General features: G+C 38.5%; 3 protein-coding genes and 1 long non-coding RNA gene across 8 annotated transcripts; 1 reads left to right on the top strand and 3 right to left on the bottom strand.

Annotated features, from left to right (window-relative positions):
* The first annotated feature begins 164 nt into the window (after positions 1-164).
* On the top strand, positions 165-5981 carry LOC104775834 (ATPase 10, plasma membrane-type). The gene is made up of 22 exons (XM_019243503.2): positions 165-480; positions 610-711; positions 801-920; positions 1189-1287; positions 1388-1525; positions 1622-1756; positions 1859-2038; positions 2149-2355; positions 2517-2636; positions 2767-2886; positions 3084-3206; positions 3290-3394; positions 3519-3663; positions 3803-3964; positions 4053-4291; positions 4440-4472; positions 4554-4635; positions 4719-4879; positions 4970-5143; positions 5248-5430; positions 5523-5671; positions 5779-5981. The coding sequence occupies exons 2-22, from the start codon at positions 646-648 to the stop codon at positions 5813-5815; spliced, it is 2778 nt and encodes a 925-aa protein (XP_019099048.1). The 5' UTR covers positions 165-480; positions 610-645; the 3' UTR covers positions 5816-5981.
* Positions 5982-7563: 1582 nt separating this feature from the next.
* On the bottom strand, positions 7564-9391 carry LOC147946658 (uncharacterized). 2 transcript variants are annotated; one of them, XR_015590012.1, is made up of 3 exons: positions 9066-9391; positions 8333-8748; positions 7564-8194 (listed from the first exon to the last, which is right to left on the bottom strand). It is a non-coding gene; the product is annotated as an uncharacterized LOC147946658 (long non-coding RNA). The 2 variants fall into 2 exon arrangements; XR_015590006.1 differs by having other exon boundaries at positions 7564-8225.
* A 648-nt stretch (positions 9392-10039) lies between these two features.
* Positions 10040-12479, bottom strand: LOC104775835 (O-fucosyltransferase 5). Its single transcript, XM_010499769.3, has 3 exons — positions 11134-12479; positions 10577-10826; positions 10040-10367 (listed from the first exon to the last, which is right to left on the bottom strand). The coding sequence occupies exons 1-3, from the start codon at positions 12438-12440 to the stop codon at positions 10191-10193; spliced, it is 1734 nt and encodes a 577-aa protein (XP_010498071.1). The 5' UTR covers positions 12441-12479; the 3' UTR covers positions 10040-10190.
* Positions 12480-12633: 154 nt separating this feature from the next.
* Positions 12634-15697, bottom strand: LOC104775836 (ubiquitin-conjugating enzyme E2 34). Of its 4 annotated transcripts, none has more exons than XM_010499770.3 (10): positions 15539-15697; positions 14744-14833; positions 14464-14518; positions 14156-14194; positions 14010-14073; positions 13848-13909; positions 13722-13761; positions 13617-13644; positions 13353-13444; positions 12634-13175 (listed from the first exon to the last, which is right to left on the bottom strand). In XM_010499770.3, exons 2-10 carry the CDS (start codon positions 14798-14800, stop codon positions 12899-12901), a joined length of 714 nt encoding a protein of 237 aa, XP_010498072.1. In that variant the 5' UTR covers positions 14801-14833; positions 15539-15697; the 3' UTR covers positions 12634-12898. The 4 variants fall into 4 exon arrangements, with proteins under 4 accessions (XP_010498072.1, XP_087356450.1, XP_087356451.1 ...); XM_087500324.1 differs by having other exon boundaries at positions 14744-14939; positions 15539-15641; XM_087500325.1 differs by lacking the exon at positions 14464-14518 and having other exon boundaries at positions 15539-15641.
* Positions 15698-16877: the final 1180 nt, after the last annotated feature.

The raw sequence follows: 16877 nt of genomic DNA on the forward strand, positions 1-16877 counted from the left end.
TTTCATATTGTAAAAGTTTTGCCCTAAACCTAAAAATGCTGAATACTAACTATTCCTTAGGGCGTAATTCAAATTTGGTAGAAATTAGAATGTATGTGATGAATAAAAAAAGTTTATTTTACTGAACGAAAACAAAATCATTTTAATAGCCTAATAGGAACAGAAGATGAATTTATTCAAATCTAATAATACTGTTAGGTGGAGTAAGTGAGCTCAACCAAACTTGTGTTCGGCTTCCTTTTCGTCTTTCGCATCTACTGTTCGCAAATGCTTCCCGGTAATGGCGATACTAATTACGACTTGCAGGAGAGTCTCCTTTTCCCCCACGCTCTATCAACTGGTCAGCCATGGAATGGTGGTTTCAATTGGAAAATTCATGGACCCTTTTTAAGGATCCCTGTTTCACTTCTATTTCTGTATTATTTCCCTCCTCCGAGACGACGAAATTAGTGGCGTTGTGCCATCGTATCCTGGTAACTGGTAAGTCCTTCTCAATCAGAAAGATGGAACATTGGTGTGTAGTTTTGATGGTTTCCTATTTACTTGAATAATCTTATATTCATTGAGGAACTTTCTCTGTGTTTTTTTTTTTTTGGTTCTTGTCCACAGTTTGAAGCTGTACGGTGGCATTTGAGGCTTTAAACCATGGCTGACAATTTAGAGAAACCATTGCTGGATCGTGATTCTTTCGATAGAAAAGGAATTGACTTGGTACATTGTTTCGTTATTCCTTTATTTTTTATTCAAAATCTTGGATCCTTTTTTTGTGGCCAAATGGTTTTGACGCTTGAGCTTGACAGGGTATATTGCCATTGGAGGAGGTTTTTGAAGACCTAAGAACATCGCCTGAGGGGCTTCTATCTGGTGATGCTGAAGAAAGATTGACCATATTTGGTCCTAACAGACTTGAAGAGAAACAGGTAATAAACAGCTTATCTTCAAAGTTTGTCTCTCTCTATTGTATTCTTGCCAAGTTAAAAAAAGAGAAGCTTATGAGTTCTGAGATCTTAATTCATTATGACCACTTTTTAATTTCTTTTTTCCCTTAGTTTTACACTGGCGGTATCTTCTTTTTGATGCATGATGTCATGAATTCATCTTGTTATTTCTGAAAGTTGTGGTTTTTTTACATTGGCTCTTGGATATTATGTGATTGTTTTGCTAATGCTATTTAAAACAATGATGCAGGATAACAAGTTTCTGAAATTTCTAGGTTTTATGTGGAATCCATTGTCATGGGTTATGGAAGCTGCAGCATTGATGGCCATCGCCCTCGCTAATAGTGAAGTAAGACAATCAGAGTTTTCATTAGTGTTTATCAAATAGTTTCTCTTCTTTACTATGTCAATATACAACTTGAAACTCTTGGTGAAAATTGTATTTACAGAGACTGGGTCCTGACTGGGAAGACTTTGTTGGAATTGTTTGCCTTTTACTGATCAACGCAACAATCAGCTTTTTTGAAGAAAACAATGCTGGCAATGCTGCTGCTGCTCTTATGGCTCGCTTGGCTCTAAAAACAAGAGTATGGTTCTTTACCTTGTGGGAGCCAAAAGTGGCAAAGCTAGCTGCATTATCGTTTCTATATTACCTTTTATTTGATTTACATCGCCTCTTATAGGTACTTAGAGATGGACAATGGCAAGAGCAAGATGCGTCTATCTTGGTACCTGGTGATATAATTAGCATAAAGCTTGGGGATATCATTCCTGCAGATGCTCGCCTTCTTGAAGGAGACCCCTTGAAGATTGATCAGGCACATCCAGGATATCTAGAATTTATATGCATCTCTTCTCTTTCAGTGTCTTATTATGTAAAGACTTTTTGTGACAGAATAGTTAAACATTTATTCCTGCAGTCGGTGCTGACTGGAGAATCACTACCTGTGACCAAGAAGAAGGGAGACCAAGTCTTTTCTGGTTCTACTTGTAAACAAGGTGAAATAGAAGCTGTTGTAATAGCAACCGGAGGAAGCACCTTCTTTGGAAAAACAGCACGCTTGGTGGACAGCACAGATGTAACTGGACATTTTCAGCAGGTTCTTTGTTGTTCATTATTTCCCATTTGAACCGACTGTTCTCTTAAGATGGTGAAATACAAGCTTGCAAGAGAATGACATTTTCTTTTGACATGTTTGTTAACTTTTAGGTTCTTACAGCAATAGGAAACTTCTGCATTTGCTCTATTTCTGTTGGAATGGTTCTTGAAATCATTGTCATGTTCCCTATACAACATCGTTCCTACAGAGTTGGGATCAATAACCTTCTTGTACTACTGATTGGAGGGATACCCATTGCCATGCCTACTGTACTATCTGTCACACTTGCTATTGGGTCTCATCGACTTTCTCAACAGGTAACAAATCTTGGTTTCATTTCTCTTTAGTATATAACTATAATAGAGTGAATTGAAAAGAATCCTACTTTTATGCTGTTGAATGCAAAAGGAAATCCTTTTTTTTTGTTATTCTTGTAAACAGTTTGCTAGCAATTATGTATTTCTACTTGTTTGAAAAGGGTGCAATTACGAAAAGGATGACCGCAATAGAGGAAATGGCTGGGATGGATGTACTCTGCTGTGATAAAACTGGAACCCTTACATTGAATAGTCTTACTGTTGATAAAAATCTTATTGAGGTACTTAACTCCTCATATAACTTGCATTTTACGTTCAAAGAATACAATTCAAAACAGTTGCCTCCATGTTCCTTGTTTGTTCCCTGTGTTCTCTATCTAGGTGTTATAATGTGAAAGTTCATCTGCACAGGTTTTCGCCGACTTCATGGACAAGGACACAATTTTGTTGCTTGCAGGCCGAGCTTCACGACTAGAAAATCAGGATGCTATAGATGCAGCCATTGTTAGCATGCTTGCTGATCCTAGAGAGGTAGATATATTTCTCTTAAATAATGAACTCTCTATTATAAGAATTTTGTCACCTGCTAAAAAGTTTTAATGGCACTATTCTTTTCCACATTGAGAATCTCGATAACTCTAAATTAAGAAGTGAGCGAATCCCAAAGCTCTCTTTTTTCCCCTCACCTGCTAAAAAGTTTTTCTCATACAAAGGTTGTTTATCTGTAGGCACGTGCAAATATTAGAGAAATTCATTTCTTTCCGTTCAATCCTGTGGACAAACGTACTGCAATAACATATATTGATTCGGATGGAAGATGGTATCGTGCTACCAAAGGAGCTCCTGAACAGGTAGCTAAGTATAATTACCCTATTCTTTTGTTCTGTATCCATAAAAAATAAAACATCACTGATCCAACTGTACTATATTATAGGTTCTAAGCTTGTGTCAACAGAAAAATGAGATTGCGCAAAGAGTTTACGCCATCATTGATAGATTTGCAGAAAAAGGTTTGAGGTCTCTCGCGGTTGCTTATCAGGTAACTATCATTGTCCTCCCCCATTCTCTCTTGATCTGGGTTTCTCGCAAGTGTACTTTTAACGAGAACCTTATAATGATATAGTTACTCCAATTCATTGTATCATTTTAACTATTGGTTCCAGGAAATACCAGAGAAAAGCAGCAATACTCCTGGAGGACCATGGAGGTTCTGTGGTTTGTTGCCACTGTTTGATCCTCCAAGGCATGACAGCGCTGAAACCATCCTTAGAGCTCTTAGCCTTGGAGTTTGCGTTAAGATGATCACTGGTAAGCCTTAACCTTAACAAATGAAAGCTAGAATCTTTCTTAAACACCTATCCTAGAGCATGGCCCAAGAGAGACACACATTGGTAAAACTCCGAGAAAATGAGTGAAAAGCTAATGATAAGTTTGGACAAAAATGTAGGAGATCAGTTGGCCATTGCAAAGGAGACAGGCAGACGTCTAGGAATGGGAACCAATATGTATCCCTCTTCCTCTTTGTTAGGCCACAACAACGATGAGCATGAAGCCATACCAGTGGATGAGCTAATTGAAATGGCAGATGGATTTGCTGGAGTATTCCCTGGTCATAATTACAACACAACTCTTATTTCTACCGAGTTTCAGATTTGCTCTCATTTCTGATCCTCAATCGTTTGTCTCTAATGTTACAGAACACAAGTATGAGATTGTAAAGATTTTACAAGAAATGAAGCATGTGGTTGGAATGACCGGAGATGGTGTGAATGATGCTCCTGCTCTCAAAAAAGCTGACATCGGAATAGCTGTCGCGGATGCAACAGATGCCGCAAGAAGTTCTGCTGACATAGTACTAACTGAGCCTGGCTTAAGTGTAATTATCAGTGCTGTCTTGACCAGCAGAGCCATTTTCCAGCGAATGAGGAACTATACAGTTAAGTATTAAAGATTTGGTTTCAAAACTATCATCTGTTTCCACATAGCTAAAGATAAGCAAATTCATAGTTTCAAGTAGTTTGATGAAATTCTTAATTTGCTGATGTTTTTCTCTGAATTACTGACTAATCAGAATGAATCTGCAGGTATATGCGGTCTCTATCACCATACGAATAGTGGTAGGGAGCTTTTTGATACACGATCTAACTCATGTCAGTTAAGTTACACCTACTTTCTCATCTTATCATTGTTTCATGCAGCTTGGTTTTACACTTTTAGCGTTGATATGGGAATACGACTTCCCACCTTTCATGGTTCTGATAATCGCAGTACTCAATGACGGTAACCTTTTAATCAATTAATGTAAGAAAATTAATTTTTAACATTTTCAAGCTAAGTGCTCTTGTATATCTCCTACGCATCAGGGACCATCATGACTATTTCTAAAGATCGAGTCAGGCCATCTCCTATACCCGAAAGTTGGAAACTCAACCAGATATTTGCGACTGGAATTGTCATTGGAACTTACCTTGCATTGGTCACCGTCCTCTTCTACTGGATCATTGTCTTTACAACCTTCTTTGAGGTATCTTCCCATGGGTCAAAGTAAGTTAGATTTTGCTTACTAAAGAAGAATGCATACCACTGACCATCCCTGGATCTTTAATGGCTGCAGAAACACTTCCATGTAAAATCAATCGCCAACAACAGTAAACAAGTATCATCCGCTGTGTATCTCCAAGTGAGCATCATCAGTCAGGCACTCATATTTGTAACACGTAGTCGAGGCTGGTCATTTTTCGAACGTCCTGGGACCCTCTTGGTTTTTGCCTTCGTTCTTGCTCAACTTGTAAGAATTCGCCATCCTTCACATGCTCCACCACAGAATGCTATATATGCATACATAGCCAGCTGCGCTAACATTAATTTTGACTTGTCAATTCATGTACACAGGCAGCTACATTGATTGCTGTCTATGCCAATATCAGCTTTGCTAACATCACCAGCATTGGATGGGGATGGGCAGGTGTTATATGGTTATACAGTCTAATATTTTACATACCTCTAGATATTATAAAGTTTGTCTTTCACTACGCATTGAGTGGAGAAGCTTGGAATCTTGTATTGGACCGTAAGGTTAGTACATGTTATGTCCTCTGCTTGTTACTGAGTCTCAGATATATATACTCTGCATTTATTAAAGGCGAGACTGTTGGTTTGTCTTGTAGACAGCTTTTACTTATAAGAAATATTATGGGAAAGATGATGGAACGGCTAATGCAACCATCTCTAAGAGAAGTCGTTCTGCAGAAGAACTCAGTGGAAGTGGCGCTTCTTGGATCACTGAACAAACCAGGAGGCGTGCAGAAACTGCCAGGTTCTCTTTGGTCTATACCGCTATTTGAGTATTCTCTTTCCATTTGACATACTACCAGAACCGTTTCTGATCCATGAAAATGACTATATTTTTTGTTCATCTTGTAGGCGGCTTGGAGAGGTACACTCGGCGTCAAGCATTTAGAATCGGTGATCAAGCTCAAACAAATTGACCCAAAGATGATCGGTGCAGCTCACACCATTTAAATAAAACACTCATGATTTTTTCCCTAACTCAAAATTTACATAAAGAGGGATTCATATAATCTGTAGTAGTAGTCTATATATATTATAATGTTGTTTTCTGGTGATAGCAGAAATTTCACCTGATCTACGGTTGAGCACTTGAGCTCAGTTGTAAACCATATATGTAGGTGTTGCAATGAACTTGTAGTAACTCTTCACCACTTTGGCTACTGAATCAAGAAAATCTTATAATTTACAAACAAAATGCAGAAAAAAATGAAGGGATTTTAGTAAATTTCTCAAAAATGAATACAAAAACAAACAAAATGCAGTAAAAAAAACTCCTCTAAACATATGAAAAGTAAATTAAAAAAATAAATAAATAATAATTAAAAAAAAAAAAAAAAAAAAAAAGCAAAAGCAGGTCTTTGCGATTCCTTTGACTCTCTCTCTCTCTCTCTCTCTCTCTCTCTCAGGTCAAAACCCTAATCTATCTTCTCCAAAATCGATTTCAGGGTTTAGCCGGGAGCCGATCTTGTGTTGAAAAGAAAGGAGCCTCCTTTTGTCACGAAACGTAAGGAAGAAGCTGCGAGCAGCCCAAGTATGTTAGAACCGATTCTGATGAAGACCCACTCTCAAAAGAAACTCCTTAAGCGAGGTCGTAACGAGGACGACGACGATCTAGAGGCGTTGCCTACTGACCAGATTACCGTCAAAGTCTCTGATGAAGCTCCAATGCGTGTCCAAGATTTGGTCTTCCATAATCCGAAGCCAGAGATTCGTCGATTCCTTCTACGCTTTGTCCTCGGCGCGATCTCGTTTCACAATAGCTGTCAGTAACGGTCTATACGCCCCTCATGCCACAAGGCGTTTGTTCATCTTTTCCTCTTCCTTCGAGGAACAAGATTTAACTTCTTCTCCTTCTTCTTTGGTTGCCAAGCTAGAGATGACAGTACCTTCTGTGTCCAGGACTTACCGCTACAGGTGTCCTTCCATCCACGGCTTTATCGGTTGTGCTAATTGCCCTACTTTCATTGTATGTAACCCGAGCACGAAGCAAGTCATTACCTTACCTGGTCACTGGTCCTGGCGAGTTTCGTAGTTATCTTGTGCACGAGTTTATAACACTTGGAGCAGGAGGAGAAGCATCACGCAATCAGGTTACCACCGCGAATTATGTCCCTGTAACCGATAGAGTTTACATCAATGGTTCCCTCTATAGTGCTGCTTGGTCACCTAAGGCAAGAATGGATCCGGTCGTTGTGTGTAGGGATGTTGACTGAATCAGTATTCATAGATAATCAGTACAAATTATCTCCAAGACATTGTAATTTGTACTTCTTCATTTTCTACTACAATGTGGAAAAGAAAGACATGAGAAGAGTAAGGATCCATGGAATTGCGGACAATGAGGAGTTTCGGCGCCAATATGGACTCGTAGACGGTCCGGGCGTCACTATCTCACCCGAACACATTGAAAGTATTGCCTCTTTGTAATGTGTTTTATTTTATATTGTTTCTTTCTTCTCTAATAGTGGAGTAACCCATTAGACCATCATTAGTGGAGTAACCCATCAAAGTTACTCTCACATTAATTTATTATATAAATAATCATAAATTAAGTAAAGTAACTCTTAAAGAACTAATGCAAAATCATCCTATTACTAGAGAACCCCAAAGAAAATTATTCAAGCATTTAAATAATAATTTTAAAATTTATGTTTATTAATTATCAAATTTTAATTATCTAAAAATGACAAAACAATTATTCAATATGTTTAGTTTCAATTTGTTCTTGTGGTCTAATATCAATACAACAACAAAACAAAAACAAGGATCTCCAATTAGACTTTGTTCTCCAATTTCTGGTTTTGAATACATTGTGTAGTTTGGATCTTTGGAACCCTGCAAAAGTAACCGCAAAACGCTATACTACCACAATCTGATTTGAAACAGGGGGGCTGCAGGGGAAATCACATAACACAGTCAAAGGGATATGAAACCGACACAGGATCTCAAGCAAGAAAACAAGCTGAGAAAGAGTTATATGAGACTAAAGAAGCTTACTGTTAGTTATGGTTCTAGCTCCCTTCACTCTGTGGCAATTGTTGTATATTTAATTACAAAAGAATCTTGGCTTCTACAGTTTACTTTCAACTCCAGAACCCTGCAAATTTTTTATGTTCTTCATATTAGAATATCTTGAAGCACTAGTTTGTGCAGCGTCGAAGCTTTCCTGCAGCCATCTGATCTGGGAATTGAGACCAGCATCACGCAAAGCATTCAAAGCTGAGGTGTAGAGCCTCGCATCAAGCCTGGTTCCTTCAACTTTCATGTCCTGCAACAGCCTCATTAGCTCATCGATCCAGCTGGTTTTTGAGAATACACCAACCATGACTTATACGTCCACATACGACTTAAGTGGTCTAGTACCAAATTGTGAAAAGAGCATAGCTTTCTTAAGAGGTGAGATTACCTTCACCAACCACTTGCAAACGAATAGACAATCCTCTCTCATCCAAACACTGCTCCATTCCGATCACGAACAATGCACTCACCATGTTCTCCCGATTTGAATGAGCAGCCTCTTGAATTCATCTGAGGCACAGAAATCACATAAGCGATTGTCTTCTTCTTCCGTCCCTTCATCACCTTCACATCTCCAATTCCTTCTGCCATGACCACCGTTCCATCCACCAAAGCTTCACATACAGAGTCATATGAATCGTAGCATGCCCATATGTCACCCATTGATCCTCCTCGTATGTGAAATCACTCAACTCCGACTTCGCCAACAGTACATCATCAACGTTCTGTGACGGTTCGTTTCCAATCAAAGCTTCTTCTTTTACTTCTTCTCCAACGGAAGCAACCACATCTTTGTTAATTTGACTGCAAACCAAAAAAAACATTCCAAATTAAGAATTTTAGATGAGTAAAACTAGAAACCAATTGATTTAATAGACAAACACAAGAGGAAGAGGAACGAATCAACACAATTACAAGAGGAAGAGAAACAAATCAACACAATTACAAGAGGAAGAGGAACGAATCAATACAATTAGAAGAGGAAGAGAAACGAATCAACACAATTAGAAGAGGAAGAGAAAGAAACTCTAATCGGATTAATCCGAAATCCTAACAATCAATCCGATTAATCTGAAACCCTAAAAGAAAAACATGCAATCAATCAGACATGAGAAACGAACCTTCTCTCTCCGATTCGTTAGGGTTTGCACCGGTAATTTCAATGGATTCGACGAGAATCCATTGTTTTCTCCGACTTCTTCATCAATCGCCGTTTCTCTCGCATGCGGAAACAAGAGAGAAGGGAGAGAGACAGTCGGGAAGAAAGAAAAAAAGAAATGAGAGAAAAAAAAAAACCCGGTTTTATATTTATTTTCCAACCACTCTCGTCACGCCACATATCGTTCTTGGGGTGTTGCTCGGAATGCTTCCGGCAGTAACGATTCTCGGCTAAATGGACCCATTTTGGATTTTTTATTATTTATTTGGGCCCCAAAAACAAAAGAAACCCAGTGAGAATCGATCAGTAATCATGCTCAGGACCTTAATTATGTAAGAGAGCTTGGAAGACTCTTTTCTTTTTCGTTTTTTTTCCTTCTAATAATCGATATTTAAGCGTTGGCTTTTGAACACCAAGCAAACTTGTTTGTGGTTATCTTACCACTGATGATTTGCATTTTCTGACATTTGTTTTTGTTTTATTGTTGTTCATATTTTGTTTGTTTTTCTAGTTGCTTTGTTTTTTTTTTTTGCTCAGAAGGTAAATTAATATATGCGCAAGAGAGAGCTTGGAAGACTCTGGTTTTTTACACTGTTTTTTAGGAGCTCCCACACAACTATACTTCTGAACAAGCTCAGTCCCTATAACCCGAGTAAAAATCTGATGCAGTCCTGTTAGCCACGGCTTTAGCCAAGAGAGTTTTACCGTTCCAGGAGGACCATAACAGAACACACTCCTACCTTTAGCCTAGAGAGTTTGACCCGGCATCGTTTCGTCAGAGTGGGTAAAAAGATTAAATAATATTCACCCCTTTTAGTTCCTGTGTAATCAAATATCACCCCCTCGTTCAATAACTGCTAATTTAGCCCACGTTCCGTGTTCAATAATCTTTGGTTTACAATTACATGTTTCAAAAGCAATCAAGCTGTTCCGAGATTTCTCAAGGAAAAAAAAACTATATTTCACCGGCAAAAGAACAAAATCGTCGGAAGAGAATTAAACTCGCCTATTCTATTATAATACAGGTAAAGAAGAAGAACCATGGAATCAGAGACAAGATGAAAGTTAAACGAATGTGTTTACTTTTTTATTCATTTTCAGCTATGAAGTTTGGTTCTTCGCCTCGACAGAGATACTCATCGCACATAGATGAAGTTCCCCAGTCTTTTCTTAGCCGCAAGATATCCTCTGTAAAAGTAGAACCCGATGCTCCAATGAAGACACTGGACATTGCACATATTGTCTTATCCAACATAGCATCCACCTACACATTCCACAAACCAAAGCATAAGCATGTGAATGCCTCGTCAAAGAAGACAGGAACAAAAGAGTCTTCAAGTAGTTTTCTCAGACCAAAGACTGTTACTAGATCATAGTCCATTAGAATTGATTTCTTTTACAGTACCACACTGGAGTTACGATTCCAGTAGAGAAGAAAGTCTTTGGCCCATAAACAAGTTATAACTTCGTTACCTGAGTGTCATCTTCTATACCATGTCTATACAACAACGAATCCCACTTCTCTGCTGAGTTGCGAGGTGGACGCTTGACAAAGGGGATGACTTTTCCATCAACGACTACTAGTGACTGAAGCAGACCCGTTTCGCTTTCTGCAGCATCTGTTGAAAGGTAGATGACTGGAGCATTGGCCCTTTCCACCATCCGACTGATGCAGTCTGCAGCTTGTGGTATGGGATAAAAGCAACTTGGCGATTTTGCATTGCTGGACAGAAATCATTTTATCAGACAGAGACAGCTATAAATGAGGCACAGTTATGTCAAAATCCAAACCTAGTCCCTATATCGATCATCAACATCAGCACAGTATTTAGTTGCTACACCGAAGTGCCTACGTAAAGCAAATGTCAACCTGCTCGATGGAGATAATATACTAATTAACAAACCAGAACGGAAAGGTGTTCTGATATCCTAATCAAATGAGTGTGGGCTACAGTATCAAGAAATATAAATGGCACAAGGTTCTGTATCGTAAAAAGAGGGAGATGCAACAAAAAAAAAAAAAGACTCACCAGAACTTCAGAAACCCATGTCTACGGAGATGAAGCGAGATGAAATTCTTTCCTAAGAATGTCTGGATGAATCGTTGTGCTGTCACCAAAATGAGCTTACTGGGTTCAATCAGTGTTTTGCATTTGTGCTTGATGGGTCCACCAGGTTGCATCACCAAATCTTGCTCCATATCAGCATAGAAGACATCCCCTATGGCGATCACACCATCATCAGACTTAAACTTTTCCACTACCTCTTGAGAAGTTCTCTTAGTTGGTTTCTTTATATCTTCACTCCAAGGAGCCTCAAGCTTCCCACCAATGGAAATCCCCAATCCCTTCAGCTTCTTGATATGCTCCTCGTCCACATAACAAGGCTGTGGAGATGAGAAGTAACAGATGAACCTGTCAATGTGAGCATTGTTCTTCTTATCAACCTCCTTGAACTGATCAAAAGAAATAACAACAGTTCTTCCCAAGCACGTGTTAATCCGATCTATATCTATCACTCTATCATACTGGTAATCAAACTTAGGACTTAGGATCACCAGAACTCGATCTAGCAGAGCAGCAAAGAACATATGTTTCTCTAAACAAATCAAGTGGTTGCTCATTTGACCTGAGAGACAGATAGCAAAAAGGAATCTATCTGATCTAGGATTCCATTCAATTGTTTTCCGATCCAACAACTTCTTCTGATCTACCTTTCTACATCTACCATCATCATAGTAAGAACCACTAATACTATCTAAACCAGAACCAGTGATAGAGTCATTCCCAGTCCTGTGTGGTGATAGAAGCACCTCTTCGATTTCCTTATTCACTGAGATCTGCTTCACTAGAGCTGCTTTCACATTGTCTGTTACTACAGACGAACCAATTGCATTCGAAGAATTGAAATTGGCTGATTGGTCTACCAATGTACGGTTCAAGAGAGATACAAGCGCAAGCTGTTGCTTCCTCAGGAGATACAGAGCTTGTAGCTCAGATTCCTTGACCCGACTCGATAGTGGATCAAGCTTAAAGCTCGAGAGATCCACCGAGAAGAATCTACGAGTATCAGTAAAGAAGAACAAAACCCCGAGGAATAGAGCTAGAGAGACGGCACCAACGACGTAACGCTTGTTGAGTGAGATTTTCCAACGGTTGCGAGCTCGCGATGCGATGTCGTCGATCTGGAACGCCGATCTCGGACTCCTGCCACCGCCGTTAGCCCTGACGGACTGAAGCTTATTTTCCCGGTGGAGGTTGAGATCGTTGTCTCTAGTGTCGTTCTGTGGGATCAAATTCTGGTGGTCCTCTTCTTCGTCCGACGAGTTACGCTCCATCGCCGAGACACAGTAAGCTGGGGATTCACTTTTCTCAGTGTAGACATTTATTAATGTAACTATCACGTTAACATTAATATATTTCTTAACCGACAATATTGTGTATCACACAGTGAGTGTGTTACGAGTTGATTGACGAATCAACCTGTGAGCTCTCGAAGATGTACAATTGAAAACCATACGGCTGGGTCTATTTATGAAATGCAACTCAATTCATATACTATACAAAGTAGATCCAACAAAGCTACAATATGTATATATAAATGTGAAAACCAAACTTATGTAATCTGCTTTTAGACGAAGCACAAACCATGAGGGGGCTAAAACGAGTAAGTAAATTCAGAAGAAGAGCACTAGACAAAAGGAGACTACTCTTGTTACTGAGGCGAGAAAGACCAGGAGAGACTTTACTGGAAGAGTTGTCCAGGTCCAATTTTTTTTTTTTTGTTGCATAGACATCACAGTTGGAGTAAAGGCAACGCCATTACAACACCGAAAACCGACACTAGCAACAGTATTATCCACGCTGGTAAACCCTGTTTCTTGTTCTTTTTCCTCTCCTTCAAGACACCTTCTGAGTCCTCCTTTGCTGGGTCAACGGTTTTCTCTGACTCAGCTTTGGTACTGCTCTTTTGAGGAGATTCTGGTGCTGTCGGTTGCGTGGCAGCTTCCTCAGCTACTTGCAGCTGGTTGTACTTCTCTACGTACTCTGGAAATAGCTTTCGAAATGCTGGGCTGTGACATATTAAGAATATTGGATTCAGGTGAAAGACCAAAAACATGTAAGCTCAGGACTACATGCATGCATTCCTGTATTGGTACTCCAACCAGTTTTATGATACACAAATAACTAAAGTTAGCTTTTAAATGGTTCCCGAACTTGACAACTTTTAAATGGTGGGATAATCTTACGTTTTACAATTGAACGCGAGAGATGACTTAGCCAACCGTTGTTTCTCAGCTACAGTCGTGTTTACACTTCCAGTTGTCGGACTGGTATCCATCTGCGCCACAAGGACAACGTTTAGAGAAAGCTTGAGAACAAAAACAAAAGACACTGCCATGTTATATAATCAGATCTAAGCTTAGCTAATAGGCCTTCACAATAGAAGAATATATGAGATTTTTCAAACAAGATGTCCATAAATCTGTAGAACCTGGCTACAATGAGCTTACCATAAATGAGAGAAGTCCTGTAAGTATGCTGCATTCACGAAAAAATGTTGGTTATTAACAGGTATATGGATCGTTATCTTCCAAAACTAAAGAAAGAATTTATACCTTGACACAGACCACATCGGATTCCAGCTTTCTGGATGAACTGTAGATGCCATGTAAAGTTATTAGATATTGTACAACATAATTGAGACAAATTAACGAACAGATAGTAGTGCAGATTGTCCTTACAATCACTCATAGACAAACAGATCTTCTTTTGTGTCATGAATCGACCATTTGGTGTAGTCATTCTGAGGCAAACAACAAAAGATTTGGTTCATTAGAAACTGGACTAAAAACTGAGGGGAGAGTAATGTCGAGACTAATTTAGGAAAAACCATTGGGACATACGTAATCCCGGGTGGCTTGTAAGGATACTCGGGAGGGAACTTGATCTTTCCATAGTAAAATCCACCTGTTAAAGACAATTTTAGCATCAAAGATAGATACTGCAAAAGACAACACTAACAAGCAAACTTTAGAAAGACGATTTTCACCTGCAAAAGGTGTTCCCTCACTACCTTCCAACACATAATCTGTAAGATTAATCCAATAGTGTAACTCTTTGTTAGTAAGAGATAAAGCTACCTTTTTAACATACTAAATGCGGTAGTACTAAAATCACTGAAACTCCGTAACCGCTATCAGGCTAACAGTAAGACTGACAGCCTTGCACAATTGAGAAGAAAGATAACAAATCTATGCATTTACTCTTGAAGCATAATCATTAATATGTGATTACGGGGAAGCCACTAGGAGGAATAAAGGCCAAAAAAAAAAAAGAAAAAAAATAGGAAAGGCTTACGCCACTCGAGAATGTCATTTGGGGAAGGACGAGCAACAACATGGGAGACTGGTTCCTAAAGGAACAAAACAGAACATATTATAGATAACTCCCAAGGAAACAAAATAAAGAAAAGAAATATATGAAACTTACTATAGACCAAAAAGGCAAAGGAAAAGCATTCATACACAGATACAGCATCATTTGAGAAGTTCATAGAAAACTGGTTTGAGTATAAAAATGAGGAATCCTGGTTCCTACTCGAGAGAGGTAGGTAGGAAGAGCAAAAGAGAGAATGTACCTTGCAAAGTGCTCTATATTCCTTTTGAAGACGTTTTATACAGGCCTTTTCTGCCATCTAAGTGCTATGGACTAAGCGAATACCTGCAGCCTGTTGAACCCATTTAACATAATCAACAAAACGAATTACAAAATCAATCAATCCGTGTATGCCAAAGAGAATCTGTGGCATCAATGAATGGTTACAATCAAAATTCCTGTAAACAAATAATATCAAGAAATTTACTTCAGGTCAAGTTTAGAAATTTTTATCATGGACAAACAGAAAAAAAAAAAAAAAAAAAAGTAACAAATGCCAAACCAAATTTTGGTGCGATTGTAATAGTAAACCTTTACCTATTACTGGACTACATCACAACGCATACAGATTACAAAGAGAACAAACAACAAAACAATACTTGGTAGCTACTATACTATGTGCAATACTTTCATGACCTTATTGAAAAGAAAATTTAACCAGATCAAATGAGACTTTGAATCAAACAAACAACACTATGAGAACCAAAGACACCCTAATTTAAATATAATCCCCAAAATCAATGAGCTTGAGGACGTATATACATAAATCACTGTAAAACCAATTGAAAGCAACGAGAATTCAATCGAATCCCAAACAATTGAAAGGAAATTATCTCAGAAATCCCTAGAAAATCAAAAAAAAAAAAACTTTGATTTAATAAACCGAGAAGCATCAGTTTTGATAGAAGATTCCAATTGCAATACCAAACTTCGCTCTATCAAGTAAATAATATCAGATCCAAGAAATAATTGCGAAAAAATGAAAGAAATCGAGCACCTGAATCCAAATTTTGTCGAGAAATATTTTTCGTTGATTGGGGTTTTATTTTCTCTTCTTTCTCGTGGTGGGGAGAGAGAGAGGGGGTAGAGAGAAAAGCCTCACACTAACTTCCAGCTGGTTTAGCTTAACCGAACAATAATTCAATAATTCCACCACCTCACAAATTTGGCCGGTATTCTATAATCCATTCCGGTTCTTTAATTCAATAATTCATTCACCTCTTTGAACTTGTCTTTTAAGATATTTGGTGGGATTTGAATATTTTAGGTTTTTGCAAGATTTATGGTTATTTTTTAGAGTTTTTCTATATTTTTCTAAAAATACGTTGTGATTTGATGAGATTTTATTATTAGATTTTGGAAGATTTTAGGGTACTTTATAACAACAAAAAAAAATTGCCAACTCAGATAACGATGATGGATGCTCTCGACTTCTCATCGATTTCGGTAAGACAGATTACCAGATCAAGAGGAAAGGGTCATCGAGGTTGTTGAAGACATTGATGACAACGTTGTTGTTAGTGGTTGAGTTAAGGTTAGAACCAGAGAATTGACTGTTGATGATAATCACATTTTGAGGAGCACCGAGAGGTGAGGCAGTTCCGTATGTCACGTTCCATGTATAGAAGAAGTAAGGATCGCTGGCGTTCACAATCGCCACCGTAGAAACGAGGCAGAAAAATAAAAATCAAAGCAAAACTCTGTTTTTGGTTGTTTTCAGTGAAAAGGATTTGTCTTTGAGTTGATTATGATCTTGAGTTCTTGTTTTTTTTTAATGTGCAGAGACATTATGAGTGCGCCAGTGAGACGTATTGATGAGGTTCTTGCTCTACCTTATTCGGAGGATGACTTCGAGGGTATGGAAGTTCCTATTTCTGATAATGATTCTTGGCTCTACGATGGTGAGGATGAGCTAAACTCTGTTCTTCAAGAGAGGTAGAAAGAGATGGAGTTTTATAACTCAAAGAAGGAAAGCAAAAAGAAAGCAAAGGAGAAGCAAGAAGCTGGAAGCTCATCTGATGCGAACATGAACAATTTTGATCTTAGTGATATCTCAAAATCGATGCAGCAATTCATCCAGAAAGTATCAAGCTACGAAGGAGTAGAAGTGCCAGAAAACAGGTTATCTATTATCTTGAACGTTTACCATGTTTCACGTAAAACAGGTTATTCTTAGTTTTACTCTTGATGAATCAATCATTTGGTAACTTTGTGATATTTATGCCGGTGGTGGGATTGGAGCGGAGGAGTGGGGAAGAAGACGTGATGAGGTGAGACTGTTTCTGTTTCAATTTTGATTTTCCAAGAAATGCAGTTTTTCTTATAAATTCTTGTAA

This window comes from Camelina sativa, chromosome 3, assembly GCF_030686135.1.
Source record: "Camelina sativa cultivar CO46 ecotype springtype chromosome 3, ASM3068613v1".
NCBI lineage: Eukaryota > Viridiplantae > Streptophyta > Magnoliopsida > Brassicales > Brassicaceae > Camelina > Camelina sativa.